We start from the raw sequence: 22,124 nt of genomic DNA on the forward strand, positions 1-22,124 counted from the left end.
CTTCAAGACGGTGCTCTTCCCGCCCCGGCCCCTCCTCACTCTTCTCTCCTCTCCTCTGCTCCCCTCACCTGGTCTGGGGGAGTCATCTCCCCACCGAACATCGCTTCCTCCTGGGCTGGGAACTCAACCTCTAGACGCACACCCGCTAGACCACCCCAGGGTCACCCGTGCTGCCCAGGCAACCAGGAGAGGCCCACATGCTCTGGTGCTGAACCCAGATGGGATATTTTCAGCCGGAATCAAAGGAGGTTTCCCTTCCACAGAGTTGGTTTGAATGGTGAATGTACCCTTTCCTCTTAACCTGCTGAGTGGTAACAGAGTTTTGGGTGACAGCGTATTCTGGCGTTTTCTTCTGAATCCTCACCACGTGTGACTGTGTTGCCAGGACAGGGCTCAGCATTAAAGGAGACTCTGCCTTTTGTAACTACTCGGTACAGCCACGTGCTCCTGGCCCCACACTGACTTGGGAGTCAGGGTTCCCGGGGGTCAGCTTATGAAGTGGTAGGGGTGGGCTTCCAAACCGTCCAGTACACCCAGAAAGCTGAAGGGTGTTAAAGGGGAACCAGTAAGGAGCGTGAGCCTCTGCCCTCCGGAGCCTGCGTCCTGAGCAGGCCACCATGAGTCACCATGGTGTTCCCTCCCTCCCATGCCTTCACTTAGAAGAGACGACTTCTTTAGAAATGTGTGACGTTGCTGTTAAGATCACCAGGTACTAACAGTTAATGTATATCTGTTTTGTTTTTTTTTTTAATGAAGGCAAATTGAAGGGAAAGTGGTTGAAATCTCCAGACTCCAAGAGATCTTCACAGAGAAGGTTTTACAGCAAGTAAGAAAAAATAATGTTTTCAGTTTTAACTTAAAGGGACATCTACTCAGAACTTGGGACATTTCTCCTGAAGTCATCAGGCCTCCGCAACTGTTTCCTTGTGGCTTACCTGGTAAAGAATATGCCTTCAGTGCAGGAGACCTGGGTTTGATTCCTGGCTTGGGAAGATTTGCTGGAGAAGGGATAGGAGACCACAGTTCGATTCCTAGGTTGGGAAGATCCCCTGGAGAAGGGATAGGCTACCCACTCCAATATTCTTGGGCTTCTTTGATGGCTCAGCTGGTAAAGAATCCGCCTTCAGTGCAGGAGTTGAATCCCTGGGTTGGGAAGACCCTCTGGAGAAGGGAACAGCTACCACTCCAGTATTCCGGCCTAGAGAATTCCATGGACTGTGGGACAACTTTCCATACGCCCCAGCCCCATGCAGCAGAGCCCGTGGGCAGGGGAGGCAGCTAGGTTGCGATTCTGGGTACCCTTGGGAAAGCTTGGGAGCCTTTCTGAGCCACAGTATTTTTCCATCTATAAAATGGAGCAGCCTTTGTATGGTTGTCGTAAGGCACAGACATAACCCACGGAAAGTGCCTAGCACAGTGCCTGATGGGTGGTAGCTTTACAATCAGCAGTGCTGCAGGCTCAGGCTCGGCCCTCCCAGACAGATGCCAGGTCCCTGCCACCTCGGGTGTCTCATCCTCACAGCAAGTGTGACTGTTCTCATAAGTGGATTTTCATGACATTTCCACCTGCCTACTGTTTGGAAGTTCTTCTAGCCACTAACTGACCAAGTTTTTAGAAAACACCTGGTAAAATTTCCCGTTTGTATTCAGCATCCACAGACTGGAAGGGTTTGAAAGACAAATCATTTTTCTCCAGTGTTAAACTGGGCCACTTGACTTAAGAGACTCTGCTCACAAAATGTCCCCTAAACCACACAGCCAGAGTCAAATCATTGCAGACTGGGCACACGAGGTTGTTCAGGTTCGCAAGAGTTGCTCTTTTTACGAGCACATTGCAGGGACTATTCTAGTCCATATATGTTAAGCCTCCATTTAGAAGCCTAATGGTCATCAGTTCAGCCACCCAACACAGAAAACAACTCAATCAGATGTCTCCCTCTCTGAGCCCCAGCAGAGCCAGACAGCCAGCCCCAACCTGGTTCCCCATTGCTCGCTGTATGACCTGCGGTACTCCCTAGCCCCCTCCCCCTCTGCAGACGGGCCGGGTCACGCGTGTCCCTCTCGGCTAGAGAATAGGACATGCCCGGCCCGCCCTGGGCTCTCGATCCGAACTGAACTGGGAACCGTTGTTGTTTGTGGGTGTGGCTGCGGCCAACATGGGTGATGCCCTGTTTCACTGGCACAGCCAGAGCTTCACCAGTGGGCGGAGCCTACGTGCAGCGAGAAACACTCAGGTTTTGAGTGGCTGAGTGCACTAGAAGCTCTTACTTCCACAACCATTGTGTCTTGCTTCTTAGCCCAGCCCCCAAGGAGCACTGGCTGCCATTCACAGTTGCTTCTGGTTAGGGGGCTGCTTCTCGGACACGAAGCAGCTGTCCTGGAGTTCTGGACGGGCACCCCGTGGGGTGGGAGCAAAGCCCAGCCTGCGTCACACACAGGGCTGCGGGGCTTGACCTGGGAGGGGCTTGCAGAGCACAGACTGAGCTGCACCTGGCTTCTCAGGATTTTTAAGACGAACAGAGTTGAGTGTGTCAGGGGTTTCTCATCTGTGTTGCAAAGTGGCTCTCACAACACACTCATGGGAGCACCTGCCCCCAGTGGGAGTGTCTCCAAGATGCAGTTAGAGAACAAGGTAGTCCCTGGCCCTTGGGTATTACACTGTGTGGCTCTCACTGTTGGGAAGCAGGTGGCTGAAGGTCACTTTCCTCTCTGCAGTACCAGTTCCGTGTCAGTCTGGTTTCCCTAAAACCCGAGCTTGTTTACATTCCCACCCACCCCCTAGAGGAAGAGGGAAGGACAGCCAGCCCTACCCCTTAGAGGGTAGTGTTGGGGTGCAGGGTGGGTTATTAGCCAGACGCTTCTGTGTAAGCCCAGGAGCCCACATACAAGCTTTCCAAGTATTCTGACTAAAATTTTGCAAACCAAAGCACCATTTGAAGCTACTGTGTGTGTTTTAAAGCCACGTGCACCTTGAAAGCCCTGGCATGTGGCAGCCGCTCTCTGATTGAGCTCGTATGTTTGTCCCTTCCTGTCCAGTGAGTGGACGGGAAGGCGGCAAGTGGGGGTGGAGGGAGCACAGGCCCCTGTCCAGTCCCAGTCCTGCCACTTGGGTGCTGTGTGTCTCCGGGAAAGTTACTAAGCTTCTCTGAGCCGGAAGATTCCCTTTGGTAAAATGTGAGTGTTGCCTACCTCCCGGGTGCTGTGAAAACGTGTGGGTTCATGTGTGTAAAGCCCCTGCCCTTTGCATGCAGCAGCTGCTGTTTCTACTGTGACAGACACTTGGGGAAGGAGGACAGTTATATTTATCTGCTGTTGTCCTCCACAGGAAGCCGAGATTGACAGTATTCACCAGTTAGTAGTTGGAGCAACTGAAAATATCAAGGAGGGCAATGAAGACATCAGAGAGGTGGGTACTCTAGGCCCCAAGTCTGACTCGGAGGCACTGAGTCCAGGGTGGTGGTCACCTTGTCAGGGCTGCACACACAGCGGGGTCACGGGACCATGCAGTGGATGGACCAGTTCCATCGTTTCATCCTGCCCAGCCCAGGGCCTGCTCATTGCCCTGCAGAGGAGCCGTTCTAGGGTGCAGGGGCCACTCCCTAAGTCCAGGCTGGGTGCCACTGGAGAAGCTTGTTGGACCAGAGCCCTGGTCTTTGATGGGACCACCAGAGTCAACTCTGTCGAGTGGACTTTATTTTCTGGGTGCAGTCCTCAGGTTTGGGTTGATGTGGGACCACTCTTGGGCCACCACTGCCATCGCACTGCCAGGAAACACAGGCCAGGGTAGCAGACACGCACGCTGAGCCTGCCCGTGTGGGTCTAACCCTGGGCGGATGTGAGCCGTTTCTCCTGGGGGACTCATGCAGAGGCGCCACATGGTGGCTAACCAGCAAGGGCAAGACACTGCGTCTGTCTTCTAATAGATCTTAAACCCCGCGGTTTTGCTTAAAAACTAAGCCATCCGTGCAAGGTAGGCACAGGCTGGAGCTGCCCTCACAGTCACAGCCCTGCAGGGGGAGCGCGAGCTGACACACTCGGGCCTTTCAGACCAACCCCCCTCCCCTCTTCCCCCAGGCCATCAAGAACAACGCCGGCTTCCGGGTGTGGGTGCTCTTCTTCCTGGTGATGTGCTCCTTCTCCCTGCTCTTCCTCGATTGGTATGACAGCTAAGCGGCCTGGCGGACGGCGCCCAGCACCGGAGCCACTGACGGGAGCAGGGCTGAGACGTGTGCTCACAGAAGGGACACCAGACCTGTGGCTTAAGCATTCAGTAACGAAAAAGAAAACCACAGAACTGAAACTGGTCTGCGCTGCAATCCTGAGGCCAGAGGGGAGGAGCTGGGGGGTGGTTCCTGCACCTGATAGGGCTGCTGGGGGGTAGGGGCTGCCCCAGGGAGGGGGCCTGGTGGGCTTCCTGCTCCACGAATGTGTCCGATTCAGAGGAGGCAGCAGCCATGCCCCACCCTGGCAGGAAGAACGCCGGTCAGTAGCTCCTCAGGGCAGAGGACCTGTGCTCCCTGTGGTTTCCTGTGTGCCTGAGCAACTGATGCACAGACTCCCGAGCAGAGGAAAAGCTCACCCTGGAAAACTAGTAATAAAACCGCAGCCACTTACTGTCTTACTGGTGGGTCCAAGGTTAGGATGTCACTGTGGGCCAGCTGCCTCCTGTCAGGGAAGAAATGTGGGCAGGGGCCTGGCTCCTCGCAGCACTTTTCCTGTGGCGGGGGGGGGCAGGCAGGAGAGGCCTGACTTCCTACCCCTGGGGCCCCCCAGAAGCTGCGTCCAGAGAAGGGCCTGGGCCTCTCCTCCCACCCAGGCCGCAGGAGTCGGGAAGAGCCACTGGTACAGATGCGTGAGGCATCTGCAACCACATCTGTGCAGAAAGTCCCGGGTACTTGTGGGCCCCAAGGTATGGTCAAGGGCTCTGCACAAGACAGTCCAGGGGCACCACAGGGATCCTTGTGTTCTTTATTTGCACAGAGTGAGAATGTCGAAAGTTACATGTGAGCGAGTTTACAGTCAGTAAAGTACACGTCTACTAGAAAACACAAACAAAGTTGCCTTGGCACCGCGTTGACATGGGCTGGAATTGGCTGATGGATCCTCTCTACACAGGAGGAGTTCTGGCACAGTTACTGCTCTTTTGCGTCCCCACAGCCTCACCACGTCCACAACTGTACGTGCCCACCCATGCCCCAAGGTCATGGTCATTGTTTGCACGCACCCTTGATACTAAAATACACTGTATGTTTCGGAAGCACATTTCAGGGAACAGGAACGGAGATGGCCATGACCACCATGCTTGTTCACAACACAGCTTGCACTATTGTCATTTATTTTTGATCTAAAAAAACAAACAGTGAAACTTCTGACATGTCCACCAGAAACAACACATTCAAATAACACGGAAGAAGATGTCTGTGAATGTCTTTCTTTCTATTTAATCATCTTACACACTTGGTTTATCTAACTGGTAATTCTGTAAACATATACTTTTAATGTCAAGATTCAGGCTGAAATGTAATTGTCTTACAAAGATTGTGAATGGAAATGTCATAACTGGACTTGCAGCACCCCCTCCCAGCCTTTCCAGCCTATTTCTTACATCAAAGGAGTTACATCTGTCCCACAAAATAAAAATCAACATAGCCTTGACTTATATCAGCAATTACACTTTTCACTTTTCCCACCCAACTAAGTGTTTCAAAACTAACCTGCTATCACGGGCATGTTGGTGCAAACTTGTTCATAATAGACATGAACAAAAGGGCTGGTTGGGTTTCATTCCTACTCTGCCCATCACAGAACAGACTACCTACAGGGAGACGGGAATCTGCAGCCTGCAGCCTGGGGTCCCCTCCTCCCAGAGTCCCCACCTCACGTGCTCTGACCCAATTCACAGGTACTGAGGGGCCACACTGGCTCCGCTGCCCGGCCAGCACCCTCTGTACAGAGAGGTACCCACCTCCTCGCTGCAGCGCCTGCGCACTCGGCAGTGAGCGCGGGGGAGGAGGGCACAGCCGCCCCCGCCACCCTCTCAACCCGGGGCCTCTGCTTCCTTCCCACCGTCCTCCACCACTCACTATGGGGCATGGGCTTCTTGGCCTATCGGAGTACCCTTCTGGGAGGTGGGAAGAAATGTGAAGTACAGCTTGCCCTTAGCACAGCAGGGATCACTCTAGATACAGCTGTGGAGTCGGGTTTGCAAAACAGCAAGGTGGTTTAAATGAAAAAAAATTCCATAAAATGCATTATTATTTATCTGAAGTTCAAACCCCTTGCATATCCAGTGTAAATTTTTTTTTTTTTGACAGCATCCAATAAATCCCAGGAAAGTCACTAAATTAAGATTCCCTAACATGGAAAGTGGTGGCAGAGCTCCCTAAGCAATGCTGATATGCACTTGACTTTATGCCCGTGAATGGTCCGCAGCAAGTTGTATTTGCAAAGCAGCAATTAGCAAACAGAAGCAGTTGCACCATACATGAGTAACCTCTATAAATTATCGGTAATTATGTTTGATGAAATGTCCCTCAAAGTCCCCTTGTTACCTTCAAGCGACACCGTTAAGGAACTTGTCCATCTCGCTAAGCGGATTTCTCGGCGGCCTCCGTCTCCTGCTCCGAGAGCTTCTCTTCTGACAGAACGGACATCCATGGCGACACGGAGCGGGTGATACTCTGCTTGGCCAGGTTGTAGTGGTTAATGACGGTGTAAAATTTCTCCCGGGCATTGGAGTCTTGCTCAGCATAGTAGCTCTCCAAGCCTTCTGGGATGCACTGGGTGTTCTGCAAGACAAGCAGCCCCCTGAGACACACACACTGACGCAGGAGGCGGGCCGTGAGTCTCCAGGTAACACACGTGGTCACCAAGTACCTCCCTAGGTTTGGGGGAGACTCAATGCTAAGCTGACCGCCTGGTGCTGATGGCATCATAACAGGTGGGGCGTCTGTCTGTAAGGCCACAGTGATGGGGACTTAGCGGTCCTTCCTACTGCTCTAAAGATCTTACACTCGCGATTTATTTTAAATCGAACCAGGGTCTCCTGCATTGCCGGTGGAGTCTTTACCACCTGAGCTATCAGGGAAGCCCATTTTAAATCTAGAAAACAATGGAACTTCTGACATGTCCACCAGATCCAACAGTGAAGAAAGGCTTCTGTGAACCAGTTGGGGCCAGGGGGTTTGGGGGAGGCACACTTGAGGGCACGTGAGCTGGGCCTGGGGGCAGGAAGACCCGGAACACAGGCTGGAAAGAGGCCCGTGGCCACAGCAGAGAGCGAAGAGCCTCAGGACACAAACGCCTGGAGAAGAAGGCAAGGGTCAGGGAGTCGGGAGGGACTGGTGTGACCCTGAGAACCAGAGAGCAGCAGGAAGCCACGGGGATCCCACCAGGGCACTTGAGAGGGAGGCTCTCCCGGGGAAGCTGTCCTCTAGGGAAGAGGCGCTTCCCTACCGACCACGGAACCGGGGCAGGCTGGGAGTGGAGACATGAATCCCTGGCTCTCTTCAGCTCACCCAGAGTCTACCACCACCACCCCCCACCTCCCACCCCCCCATCCCCAAACACACACACACAAGCCCTCGAGGAAGGGTGGCGGGCTCCCAGAGCTCAGCAGGTACAGAGCGCCCAGCTCAGGACATTTCCCAGCCCCCAGCACCAATTTCTGGCCAATGGGATGTGAGGGGTGTGTCCCCCCACGGGACTAACTTCTGACCAATGGGTGTGAGGGGTGTGGCAGAGGCAGGTTGGAAGGGGAGCCAACAGGGAAGCTGCCTGCCCTCCACTGCTCCTGCGGCCTCTTCTCAGCCGCTTTGACCTCTTAGACTGGTCCCTGCCAGGAAAGGGGCAACACCCCCAGGGGCTGGCAGCGCTGCCCAAGACAGAACAGGAGGTCTTCCTGGAGCCCCACTGCCTGCCAGCTGCGGCTTTAACAAGGGAGGAGCCTTCCATCTGGCGGGATACACCATCTGTGTCTCCAAACGACAGAAGCATCACAGCACCGCCACCGTCTCCTTGTCACATGGTGAAGGGAGCGTGAAGTGACGGGGGTCCCAGACTCGGCCACATCACGGTCACCAGGGAGTTTTAAACTGGATTCCCAGCCCCGCCCGCAGGATCCAGCGCTCAGATAACCCTGAAGTAGCGTCTCAACCTCAAACAACTCACGGGCAAGCGCACCAGCGGGATCCCCTAGGGCCCACCCAGCAAGACTCCAGCTGTTCAAAGCGCTCCTGTGCCTCCCTGCATGGGCCCAGCGTGGAGACCACAATGGGTCTCCGATGGTCCCCTGCATGGCAGGTGGCAGCTGCTCCCGGTGGACGTGAGCGCCATCCTGGGACACACAAGGGGAACCTCCTCTGAGAGCCTCGTCCCTGCCCAACGCAGGCTTCCTCAGCCTCCAGAAGCTAAAGGCAGGTTAGCTCTGCCTCCCTGTTAAGGGGCTGTTCCTTGGGGGGGGATCTATCCTACAGACCCAAGGCCCATCACCAGACCCCGGCCTGGCCACCAAACTGGTTCCTTCTGAGCAAGCGGCCAAGCACCCTGTGGGCACAGGATCTCCCCATGAGCTGGGATCCGTTAGTGCCATTTCATAGATGTGGCCAGCAAGACTCACCTGGGTGAGAAGCCAGCTCCAGCCCAGGGCCTCTGCTCAGAGCACTCTGGACTCCACCCACAAAGCCACCGACGGTGAACACTCTGCCCAAAGGCAGAACAATGAGAAACAAGGCAGCGAGGTCCCCGGGGCACCAGGGCAGGGCTGTACCCTCGGCAGCCTCACGTTCCGCCAGCATTCATCGGGCCCCAGCAGCCCACTGGCCTGGTCCCCGCTGGGCCCGCAGCTTCCTCAGAGGTGGGGATGGCGGTGCTCTGTCTACAGGGCTTGGCAGGAGGAGCTGCTCCTACAGCCAGAACCACGGGAATCCGGCAAATGCCACAGCCTTCACGAGGCCCTCTTTGGGCACCAGGCGGTCACGCCACCCTCAGGACCCGGAGGCCTTCCCACTGTGCAGGACCACTGCCTGGTCTCAGGAGCAGTCATAGAGGGCTCAACAAGTGATTTGGGGGGAAAGGGACCACATCCGGGTCTTAGAAAGGCTCCCATTTGAGCCCATTTAGAAGCCTGAACGAGCGTGACCCAGGGCTCCCTCTCCACGTTGAACGGTTCTTACAGAGGACACCAGCCTTGTGTCTGCAAAGCAGCGTGTCAGCCCAAGGGTCAGGGGCTCTCCCATGGTGCAGGCTGCCCATAGGGTGCAGAGCCACCATGCCAGTTCTGGGCCAGGCACTGGGGATCCACAGACCTGCCGAGCCCGGGCCTGCATCCCCATGCCTGCCCCAAGGCCTCCGCTCTGCCGCCTACACTAAGAAGGGGTGGGCACGGGCTCTCGGCAGAGGGAGGGCACCACACCTGGTCCAGCCCCGACTGCCAAGCTGCAGCTTCATCACTCCTGGTCTGGGAAGAGGGCCGGGGGTGAAGGATGGGACGTGGTTGGGGGCAGGGGGTCTAGAGAGCTCTGGGGTCTGGAGGAGCTGTGTAAATAAGTTGACTCTGACAGCAGATCCAGCCACCTCTTCCCCAGCCAGGCCCCTGTGAGGCCCAGCCAGGCTCCATGGGTGTTTTCCCTGCTGCGGCTGCTGTAGCTACTGCCTCGCCTCAGAGATGCGAAACTCACTGTTGCTGGTTTAGTGAAGATGGAATGCAGTGAAGTGAACATCGCTCAGTCGTGTCTGACTCTGCGACCCCACAGACTATATGGTCCATGGAATTCTCTAGGCCAGAATAGTGGAGTGAGTAGCCTTTCCCTTCTCCAGGGGATCTTCCCAACCCAGGGACTGAACCCAAATCTCCCACATTGCAGGCAGATTCTTTGCTAGATGAGCCACAAGGGAAGCCCAGGAATACTGGAGTGGGTAGCCTATCCCTTCTCTAGGGGATCTTCCCAACCCAGGGATCGAACTGGGGTCTCCTGCATTGCAGGCAGATTCTAGACCAACTGAGTTATCAGGGAAGCCCTACAAGTTTACCAGAACAGCTGTGCTCACTGTGTGTATTAGTTGCTCAGTCGTGTCTGACTCTGCAACTCCATGGACTGTACAGGCTCCTCCGTCCATGGGATTCTCCAGGAGAGCATACTGGAGTGGGTTGCCATGCCTTCCTCCAGGGGACCTTCCCAACCCAAGGACCGAACCTGGGTCTCCTACAGGCAGATTCTGATGCCCTGACCTCTCACCGGTGTCCTGACCTCCAGCTACACCTGGGCGTCTTGGAGCAGGGACGCTTTGCAGGGGTGAACCATTTGTTCACTCCCAGGCCAGGCTGCAGGTGAACTGGCCCCCATCCGGAGAGCCAGCAGCCACCCTCCGCCCCCACCTGCACTGCCACCTCGCCTCCACTCTGTCCACGCCACCAGCACAGGGTCTGGCACGACCTTCTGAAGTCTCCAGCACCTGGTGGGCAGCGAGTGACTTTGTTCCAGGCTGAGATGGGCCTCCAAACAGGACAAGGTATTCCTGCTTCTCCAGGTGCCCAGGCCAAAGAAAATGAGACGGTCCTGCTGCCGCCAACACAGCAAGGCGGCAAGACAGGGATGCTCAGGAGGCGCCATAGGGGCGGGGAGGGGGCGAGCCGGTGGCAGGCAAGACCCTGGGGGGCACGTGGGAGCCACGTGGGAGTGGGATGGGGCCGGGGCCAGGGCTCCCAGGAAGCTGTGACCTGGCCCTCTTGGGCCAGAGAGACCCTAGCAGAGCCACGTGTCTGTCAGGGGTGACTGTGGGGAGGTCACGGAGCCTCTAAACATGAAACGACAACCAGATGGGTGAGAGGGCCCAAGAAAAGTGTCCCAACAGCCCTGGTCAGCTATTAAACCTCACATGGAGGCTCCCTGAGAGTAAGTGTACAAGGAACGCCCAAGCGTAAATACCTCATGGGGGTCTGGGGCAGTTCCCATTATGTTTATCTGTAAAGCTTTTGATTTCTCCTTCATATTTGAATGAGATCCTTGCTGGGTACAGTAATCTGGGCTATAGGTTATTTTCTTTCATCACTTTAAGTATGTCTTGCCATTCCCTCCTGGCCTGAAGAGTTTCTATTGAAAGATCAGCTGTTATCCTTATGGGAATCCCCTTGTGTGTTATGTTATTTTTCCCTTGCTGCTTTTAATATTTGTTCTTTGTGTTTGATCTTTGTTAATTTGATTAATATGTGTCTTGGGATGTTTCTCCTTGGATTTATCCTGTTTGGGACTCTCTGGGTTTCTTGGACTTGGGTGATTATTTCCTTCCCCATTTTAGGGAAGTTTTCAACTATTATCTCCTCAAGTATTTTCTCATGATCTTTCTTTTTTTCTTCTTCTTCTGGGACTCCTATGATTTGAATGTTGGAGCGTTTAGTATTGTCCTGGAGGTCTCTGAGATTGTCCTCATTTCTTTTAATTCGTTTTTCTTTTTTCCTCTCTGCTTCATTTATTTCTACAATTCTATCTTCTACTTCACTAATCCTATCTTCTGCCTCAATTATTCTACTATTTGTTGCCTCCAGAGTGTTTTTTATCTCATTTATTGCATTATTCATTATATATTGGCTCTTTTTTATTTCTTCTAGGTCCTTGTTAAACCTTTCTTGCATCTTCTCAACCCTTGTCCCCAGGTTATTTATCTGTGATTCCATTTTGATTTCAAGATTTTAGATCATTTTCACTATCATTATTCGGAATTCTTTATCAGGTAGCTTCCCTATCTCTTCCTCTTTCTATAGTGCTCGTACGGTGACTTCATGATTTTTTTAAAAAAGCCAGAAACCTAGGGTCCTCTGCAGTGCACATCTGCCCTTTGAAATCTCCTGTGACACTCCTCAGTTTGGGGCCAGCCTCAGCAAGGGGCTGGTCCCCGCCCCTCCATGCATCCCAGAAGTTGGGCACCTGTGCCCATCAGCCCTTCCCTCGGGGGCCCAGGCCACTCTGTCCCCCCAGCACAAGCGTTGCCCACAGCTGGTCCGCACCAATGCCCCCTCCTCATTTAGATCCCTGCCAGACAAGCTCTGTGGTCTTACTGGAAGAGGTGGCCACAGATGCTCAGTCACCCTGTATTCCTTGTTTCCTAACTCTTGGCAGCATGCACATTGTCTGGGCATCTGTCTGCTGGCTTGCTGCTAGAACGGGAGCTCAAGGGCAGGCACCCAGCACTGCCTATCTGCCCCATAGCACGCCCAGCACCCCACCACGCACACAGAAGGGGGCCCTTCAAATGCACTGAGTGAATGAAGGGCAGGGCGTAACCTTGGGTACCACGGACATGTCTGAGCTCAATTTCCTGTTGGTATAATGGGGTCTAATGAGACCTACCCCACAGGGTTTCTGGGAGCATCAAAGATCTGAGTTAAAAGCCCCTTGTAAACTGTCGGGTGGTTGCATTTGATCACATGCACGAACACACAGAAAGGAAGGAAGGAGACACACTCCCATCTTCCTTGCTCCAGCCGTAGCCCGAGGGCAGTGGAAACAGGTCAGCAGCTCCCTGGCCCTCCAGGCTCCCCTTCTCCAGGAAAAACACCGCCCCTCAGATGCCAGGGGAGACTGCCAAGTCCCAGCGGATGAAGATCCAGAACAATCTCCCTGGGGCTCTAAATCCCCAAGGCTAGCTGAGCCCCAGCATCAACCTACAGTATCTATTAAACAGGCACATGCTTGCCCCGTCCAGTGCTGCGGTGAGCCCACGGACTGGCCCTCATCTCCCCAACCCCACCTGAACCAGCGAATCTAGCAGAACCCGGCCATGCAAGATGGAGAAAATAGCTCGGACCCGCCCTCCTCTGCACTCGGGGTCACAGAGAATGAGCCAGAAGGAAGCCCCAAGGGGGGCTGTGGCCACAGGTATGTGTGAGCAGTCCACCTGGACGAGGGCGCTGGTCCCCAGGAAGCCGTGCTCCGCGCACCCAGGTTCCATCAGGGCACAGCTCCCATGTCACCCTGGCTCCTCCGTGACCCCTGGGTCCTCCCCTCCTGCCCTGCTGCCCCTGCCTCCCAGAGTCACTCCTGCTCCATCCTCAGAACCCCAACCTGTCCAGTCCCCCATCTCTCCCCTGCTCCCCTCTACTAGCCTCCTGGGCCATCTCACTGGCCCCCTGTCACTCACTTCCAACCCACAGACTCCACAGCCACCCGAGTGACTGTCCCATCACTTCCCCCATCCCCCGGGGGTCTCTGGCTGACACCAGTCTAGCCACGGCTGGCTGCCCCACCAGGTGGGCCATGTATGGACCAGCCAGCAGGTACCTGGGAGCTACCCACCACCCCACCGACCCACCTGGCTCTGCCCTGCTGGACCCCAGCCCTCTGGATCCGCCTCCTTTAAACCCCAGCATCTTCTGAGCCTACAAACAAACCATCAACTCCTCCAGCCTGGGCCCCACCCAGAGTGTGCACAGGGGCTGGTGGAAGGGGCAGGGGGTCTTTGCCAGCCTGGAGTCCTTCCCTAGGGACCTGCAGGGCGCCCTCACAGACCTCCCACATGGTGGGCACAGAATGTCAGGAGCTCTGGAGCTGTGAGAGGAGGAGCACATACAAGAGCCCAGCGGCCCTCACATTAGCGTCGGCCAAAGCAAGGGCGCCCAGTGACGGTGGCGACCAGGCTGGGTCAGCCCCTGCTCAGTACCGGGTCCTGCCTCATTCCAGCAGCACCAAGTCCTGGAACCCACGGGGTCTTCCTCATACTGGCTCCAGGAAGTTCAGAACCAAACAGGGCCCAGATCCGACTGTGGGGGACTCGGGAGCAAGCCCGCGGCCAGTGCGCGTTACCACCTCCTGCGTGTCCCCTCATCCCAGCCCCGCCCTTGTTCTTCTCCCTTTAGTCCTGCAGTCCCCCGCGTCTGCTTCTCCATGCAGCCTCCGCAGAAAGAGGCGTCACACAGCTCAGCAAAGCGAGCATCGTCTGTCCAAAGAGAGACCAGCTGTGTTTTGCGGTGGGCAGAGCAGGGACGCGTGTTCAGGGGGGCTGGGCTCCCGACCCCTGCATGGCAGTGCAGGTCTTCCTCTCCCAGGACCTCCACTTCCACGGGTGTCCCTCCCTCCCTCACCACACCCCCAGGGGCTGCACTGGGCCTGCCGGGCAGGAGGCTCACCCCACATCCCCACCGCACCCCATGCCCTGCCCGCAGGGGCCCCACCAGGAGCTCCCACCACTCTAGGCCCATCCCTTGGGAGCCGCGACTAAAGCAGGGGGGTAAGGTGCAAACACACTGGGGGCCCCAGGGGCTGGGGGCTTACCTTGAGGACGAAGCCGTCAGGGCAGGCGCGGTCGTACTTGTACACCTTGTAGACGACCAGGAAGACGACACAGGTGAGGAAGGCCAGGGCAAAGAGGACCAGCACGGACACCTGTGGGCAGCAGGGGGCAGGGGATTAGGGCCGCTGATGACGTAGTGTGTGCACACAATAACACACACAGACGCACATGGCAACATACAGACACAGAGACACACACAGAAACATACATACACAGAGAAACCTATAGACACAGAGACACACAGAGAAACATACACATACACAGAAACATACAGATACATAGAGAAACATACATACACAGAGATACACACAGAAACAGACACATACACACATACACAGTAACATACATACACATACAGAGAAACATACAGACACAGAGACACATATAGAAACATACATACACATACACAGAGAGACAGACACACAGATACACACAGAAACATACAGACACATAGAGAAACATACAGACACACAGAAACATACAGACACAGAAACATACGTACACGGTAACATACATACAGACACACAGAAACATACAGACACTGAGAAACATACATACACAGAGATACACACAGAAACATACAGACACATACACAGTAACATACAGACACAGAGAAACATACAGACACATAGAGAAACATACATACACAGAGACACACATAGAAACATACATACACATACACAGAGAAACATACAGACACATACACAGAGAAACATACAGACACATACACAGATACACACAGAAACATACAGACACATGCACACATACACAGTAACATATATACAGACACAGAGAAACATACAGACACATAGAGAAACATACCTACACAGAGATACACAGAGAAACCTACAGACACATACACACATACACAGTAACATACATACAGACACAGAGAAACGTACAGACACATACACAGATACACAGAAACACAAAGACACACATAGAAACACACAGACACACAGAAACATACATACACATACACAGAGATACACAGAGAAACATACAGATACACAGATACACATAGAAACGTACATACACAGAGAAACATACAGACACATAGAGAAACATACATACACAGAGATACACACAGAAACATACAGACATATACACACATACACAGTAACATACATACAGACACAGAGAAACATACAGACACAGAGATACACAGAAACATACAGACACATACATACAGACACAGAGAAACATACGTACACAGAGACACACATAGAAACACACATACACATACACAGAGAAACATACAGACACATAGAGAAACATACATACACAGAGATACACACAGAAACACAGACATATACACAGTAACATACAGACACAGAGAAACATACAGACACATACACAGATACACACACAGAGAGAAACATACATACAGACACACAGATACACAGCGAGAAACATATATACGGACACGTATAGAGATACATACAGAGAAACATACAAACAGATACACACAGAAACAGACAGACAGACACATACACACAGATATATACACACACAGTAATAAACATACACATGTGCTATGCTTAGTCACTCGGTTGTGTCCAGCTCTTTGCAACCCCATGGACTGTAGCCCAACAGGCTTCTCTGTCCATGGGATCCTCCAGGCAAGAATATTCGAGTGGGTTGCGATGCCCTCCTCCAGAGGATCTTCCTGACCCAGGGATCAGACCCGGGTCTCCCGCATTGCAGGTGGATTCTTTACTGTCTGAGCCACCAGGGAAGCCCAAGAAAATTGGAGTGGGTAGCCTATCCCTTCTCCAGGGGATCTTCCTAACCCAGGAATCAAACCAGGATCTCCTGCGTTGCAGGTGGACTCTTTACTAGGGAAGCCCACAGACACATACACACACAGTAACAAAAAGACACACACACAGTAACATACACATAGACACACACAGTAACACATTGACACAGAGTAACATACACATACAGTAACATACACACAGACATGGACATACACACAGAATAACATATACACAGAAATGGGCACACACACAGTAACATGCACACAGACATGGACACACACACAGACACATACATAGACACATATACACAGATGCACACACACGAGCCCACGCCAGGGCACACAGGCGCTGTGTCTGGAAGGCACAGAACACGGACGCAAGAGGCCTCTGGGGATGAAGGTCAGCACAGCCTCTCCACACTGGACAATTTCTGTACCATGTTCATTTTTTATCACATCCACGTATCACCTTCTTTGTAAACTGGCCACTTGTTGTATTCTGGGCCCAGTATAGACAGCCTGGGTACACCTATGACTGGGCCTCAGGGACGCTGGACACGCCATGAAGCTGTGGGTGCAGCTGCCCTTCTGACACTGCCAGTCACCCTGGTGATGCACCAGTCACTGGCTAATCAGCTGTCTCACAGATGCCCCTGAGTCCCAGATGCCAACCCCACCCCTGAGCTGGGACCAGCTGAGCAGGGCAGACCCTCCAGGGCCCCCATCACCTCCACCCTGGACAAGAGTGTTCAGGGAGAGCCTGCCCCTCCCTGGAGGGTGGTCCCCATAAGCATGGGACTTGGCTTTTTGCACCGCCATCTGTGGAGCACCCAGTACAGCTTGGCCAGACCACGGGATGGGCCCAGGAATGTCTGCAGGTGGACACGTGACAGTCCCTGAGCAGACTGGGCCAGGTGATGAGACGTCCCCTCCTGCAGGGTCTAGGGATCGGGGGACAAAATGATGCTGCCTCTGGGCCTCAAAGGCACACCCTGGAGGCCAGGGAGCCACTGGGCAGGGCGAGCGTCCATCCTGGGCAGAAAGGGCGTGCAAAAGCACTGTGTGTCAGGTCAGAAGGTGTGACCGGGAGCTGTGCCCAGGTCCCCGGCCCAGATCCACTGCTCCCTCCCTTCACCCCACACGGCCACCCTGGCCACTGGCCATGCGGGCCCCAGCCACGAGTCCCCACCTCCAACACAGGGTGGAGCCATGGCTGCCTCAGGACCCAAAGTAGCCACAGGGAAGGTGCCATCGGGGATCCTGGTGGCGGCTACACACAGGCAAGGATGAGACCACCTGGCTCAGGAGGGCAGCCTAGGGGGACAGCGGAGGCGGCCGAGCATGGAGCTGGGTGATGAAGGAGGTGGGAAGAGGTGGGCGCAGTGGCCCTGGGACATGTGTCAGCAGAGGCAGCAGTGGAGCACGTGCAGGGCTTTCCAACAGGAGCGGCAACCCAGCCTGCCTACAGTGCCCGGGAGGGGCGGCCAGACCCTGGGTAAGTCACCCAGCTCCTCTGGGCCCAGGCTCCTGCCAGCCAATAGCAGTGAGAGGACCCACACCCAGGGCTGGTGGGACGGTGGAGGACTGACTCAGTGCAGTGATGAGAGGACAGAACCGGACACAGTGGGTACTCTGGAAGGAGGCGTTTGCTACTGCTGCTGCAGCTGCCACCACGGCCAGCAGATGCGGAGCTGGGCTCTCAGTCCAGACACACAGGCCCCTACCCAGGCCCGATGCCTAGTCCTCCCCGAGCCCTCCTCCCCACATCCACCTGGCTACTGCTCGCCCAAATCTGCCCCGCCTGGGACTCTGCTACCTGCTGGCGGCCCCTGGGAGCAGCGAGGGCAGCTCTTCCCACAGTCTAGAACAGCAGGGTTGTCCGTAGGGAGAGCTGTATCTAAAGTAACTGTCCTCCGTAACCCTTTATATTCTCTTTTGGAGCACTTGAAATTATTCCGAAAGGTCTATGGCACACAACAGGTTAACAAGCATTGTTAGACTGTTCTCCATATCACCCCACTGAATTCAACTACACGTTAACTACATACACCACGATCAAGTGGAATTTATCCCATGGTTGCAAGGATGGTTCGACATCCACAGACGTGATATATCACATTAACCAAGTGAAGGATAAAAATTATATGACCATCCCAATAGATGCATAAAAAGCATTTGACAAAATTTAACATGTATTCATGACAAAAATTCTCAATAAAGTGGGTATAGAGGGAACATACATAATAAAGGCCAAATATGATTAGCCCAAGCTAATAGCATACTCAAATGGTGAAACACTGAAAACTTAAACTCCAAGATCAGTAACAGAAAAGGATGCCCACTCTTGCTAATTTTATTCAACGTAGTATTACAAATCCTAGCCAGAGCAATTAGGCAAGAAAAAAAACAGGCATTCAAGTTAAAAAAGGAAGAAGTAAAACTGTTGCTATTTTCAGATGACAAATTTTCTATGGAAAACCCTAAAGACTCCAAATAATTGTTAGAAGTTATCAACAAATTAAAGTTGGAGAATAAAAAAATCAACATACAAAAATCTTTTGCATTTCTATACACTAGTAAATGAACTATCAGAAGAGTTAAGAAAACAATCCCACTTATAATTGCATCCCAAAGAATAAAATATCCAAGAATAAAGTTAACAAAGGAGGTGAAAGGTCTACACACTAAAAACGACACTGATAAAAGAAACTGAAGATACAAATAAATGGAAAGATTCTGTTCTCATGCATCAGAAGAATTAATATTGTTAATATGTCCATACTATCACTACCCAAAGAAACCTACAGATTCAATACAATCTCTATCACAATTCTAATTCCATTTTTCACAGAAATGGAACAAACAATCCTCAAATTTGTATGGAACCACAAAAGCCTCCAAATAAATAAAGCAATCTTGAGAAAGAACAACAAAGCTGGAGGTATCATGCTCCCTGGTTTCAAACAATATTACAAAGTTATAGTAATCAAAACAGTATGGTATTGGCACAGAAACAAATAGACCAATGGACAGCAAAGAGAGGCCAGAAATAAACCCACACATATATGATCAATTAATTTATGACAATGGAGCCAGGAATATAAAATGGGGACGGACAGTCTCTTCAATAAAGAAGAAAAACTGGAGAGCCTTGAGCAAAAGAATAAAATTCAACCACTACCTAATACCATATACAAACATTAACCCAAGATGGATTAAAAACTTGAACGTGAGTTTTCTTAGGAAAAAAAGCATAGGTGATAAGTCCCTTATATACAAACATTAACCCAAGACGGATTAAAACCTTGAACGTGAGTTTCCTTAGGAAAAATCATAGGTGATAAGCCCTTGACATTGGTCTTGGTAATGCTTTGTTGCATTTGGCCCACAAAGCAAAAGCAACAAAGGCAAAAATAAACAAGTGGGACAACATCAAACTAAAACGCTTCTGTGCAGCAAAGGAAACCATCAACAAAACTAAAAAGCAACCTACTGAAAGGGAGGAAATATCTGTAAATCATGTATCTGATAAGGGGCTAATATACAAAATATATAAAAACTCATATGACTCTAGAGCCAAAAGCCAAACAATCCAACAAAAATGGGTAGAGGAACTGAATAGGCATTTTTCCAAGGAAGACATACAGATGGCCAACAGGTAAATGAGAAAGTGCTCAACATCGCTAGTCAGAAAAATGCAAATCAAAATCACAATGAGATATCACCGCCCACCTATTAAAATGGCAATTTTCAAAAAGACAGGAAATAATGGTTGGCAAGGGCATGGGAAAAAGGGAACTCTCCTACACTATTAGTGGGAATGTCAACTGGTGCAGCCATTATGGAAAAAGTATGGAGAGTCCTCAAAAAATTAAAAATAGAACTACCATATGGTCCAGCAATCCTGCTTCTGGGTATTTGTCTGAGGGCAATGGAGACACTTGCTTGGAAAGACATCTGCACCCATGTCTACTGCTGCATTGTCTACAATAGCTAAGGTCCAGAAGCAACCGAAGTGTCCATTGATGGGTGAATGGATAAAGACGTGGCATATAAATTCAACGGAGTATAATTCAGCCGCACAAAGAAGGAAATCTCGCCATCTGCAACAACACGGGTAAACCCTGAGGGCCTTACGCTAAGTGAAATAAGTCAAGCCAAGAAAGACAAACAGTGCTCTGAACTCACTTAAGTGTGGAATCTTAAAAAACAAACAGGAAAAAAACTGACCTCAAAGATACAGAGAACAGACTGGTGGTGCCAGAGGCAGGGGGCTGGGGTGGGAGAACTGGGTGAAGGAGGTCAAAAGATACAAACTTCCAATTAAAGATAAATAAGTCAACGTAGACAGCATATTAAAAAGCAGAGACATTACTTGGCTGAAAGGTCTGTCTAGTCAAAGCTATGGTTTTTCCAGTAGTCATGTATGCATGTGGGAGTTGGACCATAAAGAAAGCTGAGAACCAAGAATTGATGCTTTTGAACAGTGGTGTTAGAGAAGACTCTTGAGAGTCCCTTGGACTGCAAGGAGATCAAACTAGTCAATCCTAAAGGAAATCAGTCCTGAATATTCATTGGAAGGACCGATGCTGAAACTGAAACTCCAATACTTTGGCCACCTGATGTGAAGAACTGACTCACTGGAAAAGACCCTGATGCTGGGAAAGATTGAAAGCAGGAGGAGAAGGGGATGACAGAGGATGAGATGGTTGGATGGCATCACCGACTCGATAAACATGAGTTTGAGTAAGCTACGGGAGTTGGTGATGGACAGGGAGCCTGGCATGCTGCAGTCCATGGGATCACAAAGAGTCGGACACAACTGAGCAACTGAACTGAACCAAAATGAAGTCAAGAGGATGTGGTATACAGCACAGTGACTGTAGTTAAAAACACTATGGTGCATATCTGAAAGTTGCTGAGACAGGAGTTCTTAAAAGTTCTCATCACAAGGGAAAAAATGTATCACTGTGCGTGGTGACAGATGCTAACTAGACTTAGAGTGTGATCATTTCCCAATACACACAAATATTGAATCAATCTGTTGCGCACTTGAAACTAATATGCTCTATGTCAATTACATCTCAATTTTTTTTTAAAAAAGATGATGATCATAAGTCTTGGAAAGACACACATTCTGAATCCTGTCCCTTGGACTGGAAGCCACATGGAGTCTGGTTCACAGCAGCCCATCTGTTTAGGTGTAAAAATAACCCCTTCTCCGCGGAGCCGTGGGGAAGCACCTCCTAAGGGCTCTCCTCCGAGGAAAGAGGACGCCTGGACCTTTCACCCAGGATTCCTGGGCTCGATGGCCAAGGTGCTCTCAGCACTTAGAAATGAAAACACCACAGTCCCCGGAGTAGCCAATGAAGAGGGCAAAGGGATAAATCCCCGGAGCGTCAGCAGGGGGCGTGGTGGTGGTTCAGTCGCTAAGTCGTGTCCAACTCTTGTGACCCCATGGACTGTAGCCCGCCAGGCTCCTCTGGCCATGGGATTCTCCAGGCAAGAATACTGGAGTGGGTTGTCATTCCTGTCTCCAGGGGATCGTCCCAACCCAGGGATCGAACCCGTGTCTCCCGCACTGCAGGCAGATTCTTTACTGACTGAGCTACAAGGGAAGCAGGAGGCGTGGGGCATGGCAAAGCCTCCCACACCCATAGGCTGTCTCACTCCGCACCCCCCCCCCGCCCCCCACAACACCTCTGTGAACCCTGAACCTCTCCTGGGTCCCAGAATCTGCTCAGACCTGGGAAGCACTGTATGGGGCGGGTGGGGGCAGCAATAAAGGTTCACATTTCACTACTCCAGTTCACATTTCACAACTCAGTTCACATTTCACTACTCGGGCATGGTGCCCACCCCGTGGTCACCACTGACCAAGAAGAGAACCATGGGCCTCTCCGGGAAGATCCCCACCTGGCTCAGAACTGGACCCGGCTCTGCCACCCACCACCTGCGTGACAGCAGGTCCCCTGTGCATCTCCCCTCTGAAGCAGGGAACAAGGCCCCACGCTTTGACAGGTTTACCAAGATGGTAAGCGCTCAAGGGCTTGAGAGCACGTGGCCAGCCCCACATGCT

At 52.2% G+C, this 22,124-nt stretch overlaps 2 protein-coding genes across 2 annotated transcripts in view; one reads left to right on the forward strand and one right to left on the reverse strand.

Annotated features, from left to right (window-relative positions):
• Positions 1 to 5,652, forward strand: part of STX18 (syntaxin 18) — a 119,473-nt gene extending 113,821 nt beyond the window's left edge. Inside the window, exons 9-11 of the mRNA XM_052641841.1 lie at positions 757 to 826; positions 3,326 to 3,406; positions 4,075 to 5,652. Coding sequence (XP_052497801.1) covers positions 757 to 826; positions 3,326 to 3,406; positions 4,075 to 4,170 — 247 coding nt within the window. The 3' untranslated portion in view covers positions 4,171 to 5,652. The remainder of the gene's footprint in view (positions 1 to 756; positions 827 to 3,325; positions 3,407 to 4,074) is intronic.
• Positions 5,653 to 6,587: 935 nt separating this feature from the next.
• Positions 6,588 to 22,124, reverse strand: part of NSG1 (neuronal vesicle trafficking associated 1) — a 31,263-nt gene continuing 15,726 nt past the window's right edge. Inside the window, exons 3-4 of the mRNA XM_052642172.1 lie at positions 14,265 to 14,375; positions 6,588 to 6,788 (exon numbers count right to left, since the gene is read on the reverse strand). Coding sequence (XP_052498132.1) covers positions 6,588 to 6,788; positions 14,265 to 14,375 — 312 coding nt within the window. The remainder of the gene's footprint in view (positions 6,789 to 14,264; positions 14,376 to 22,124) is intronic.

This window comes from Budorcas taxicolor, chromosome 6, assembly GCF_023091745.1.
Source record: "Budorcas taxicolor isolate Tak-1 chromosome 6, Takin1.1, whole genome shotgun sequence".
In the NCBI taxonomy this organism is placed as follows: Eukaryota; Metazoa; Chordata; class Mammalia; order Artiodactyla; family Bovidae; genus Budorcas; species Budorcas taxicolor.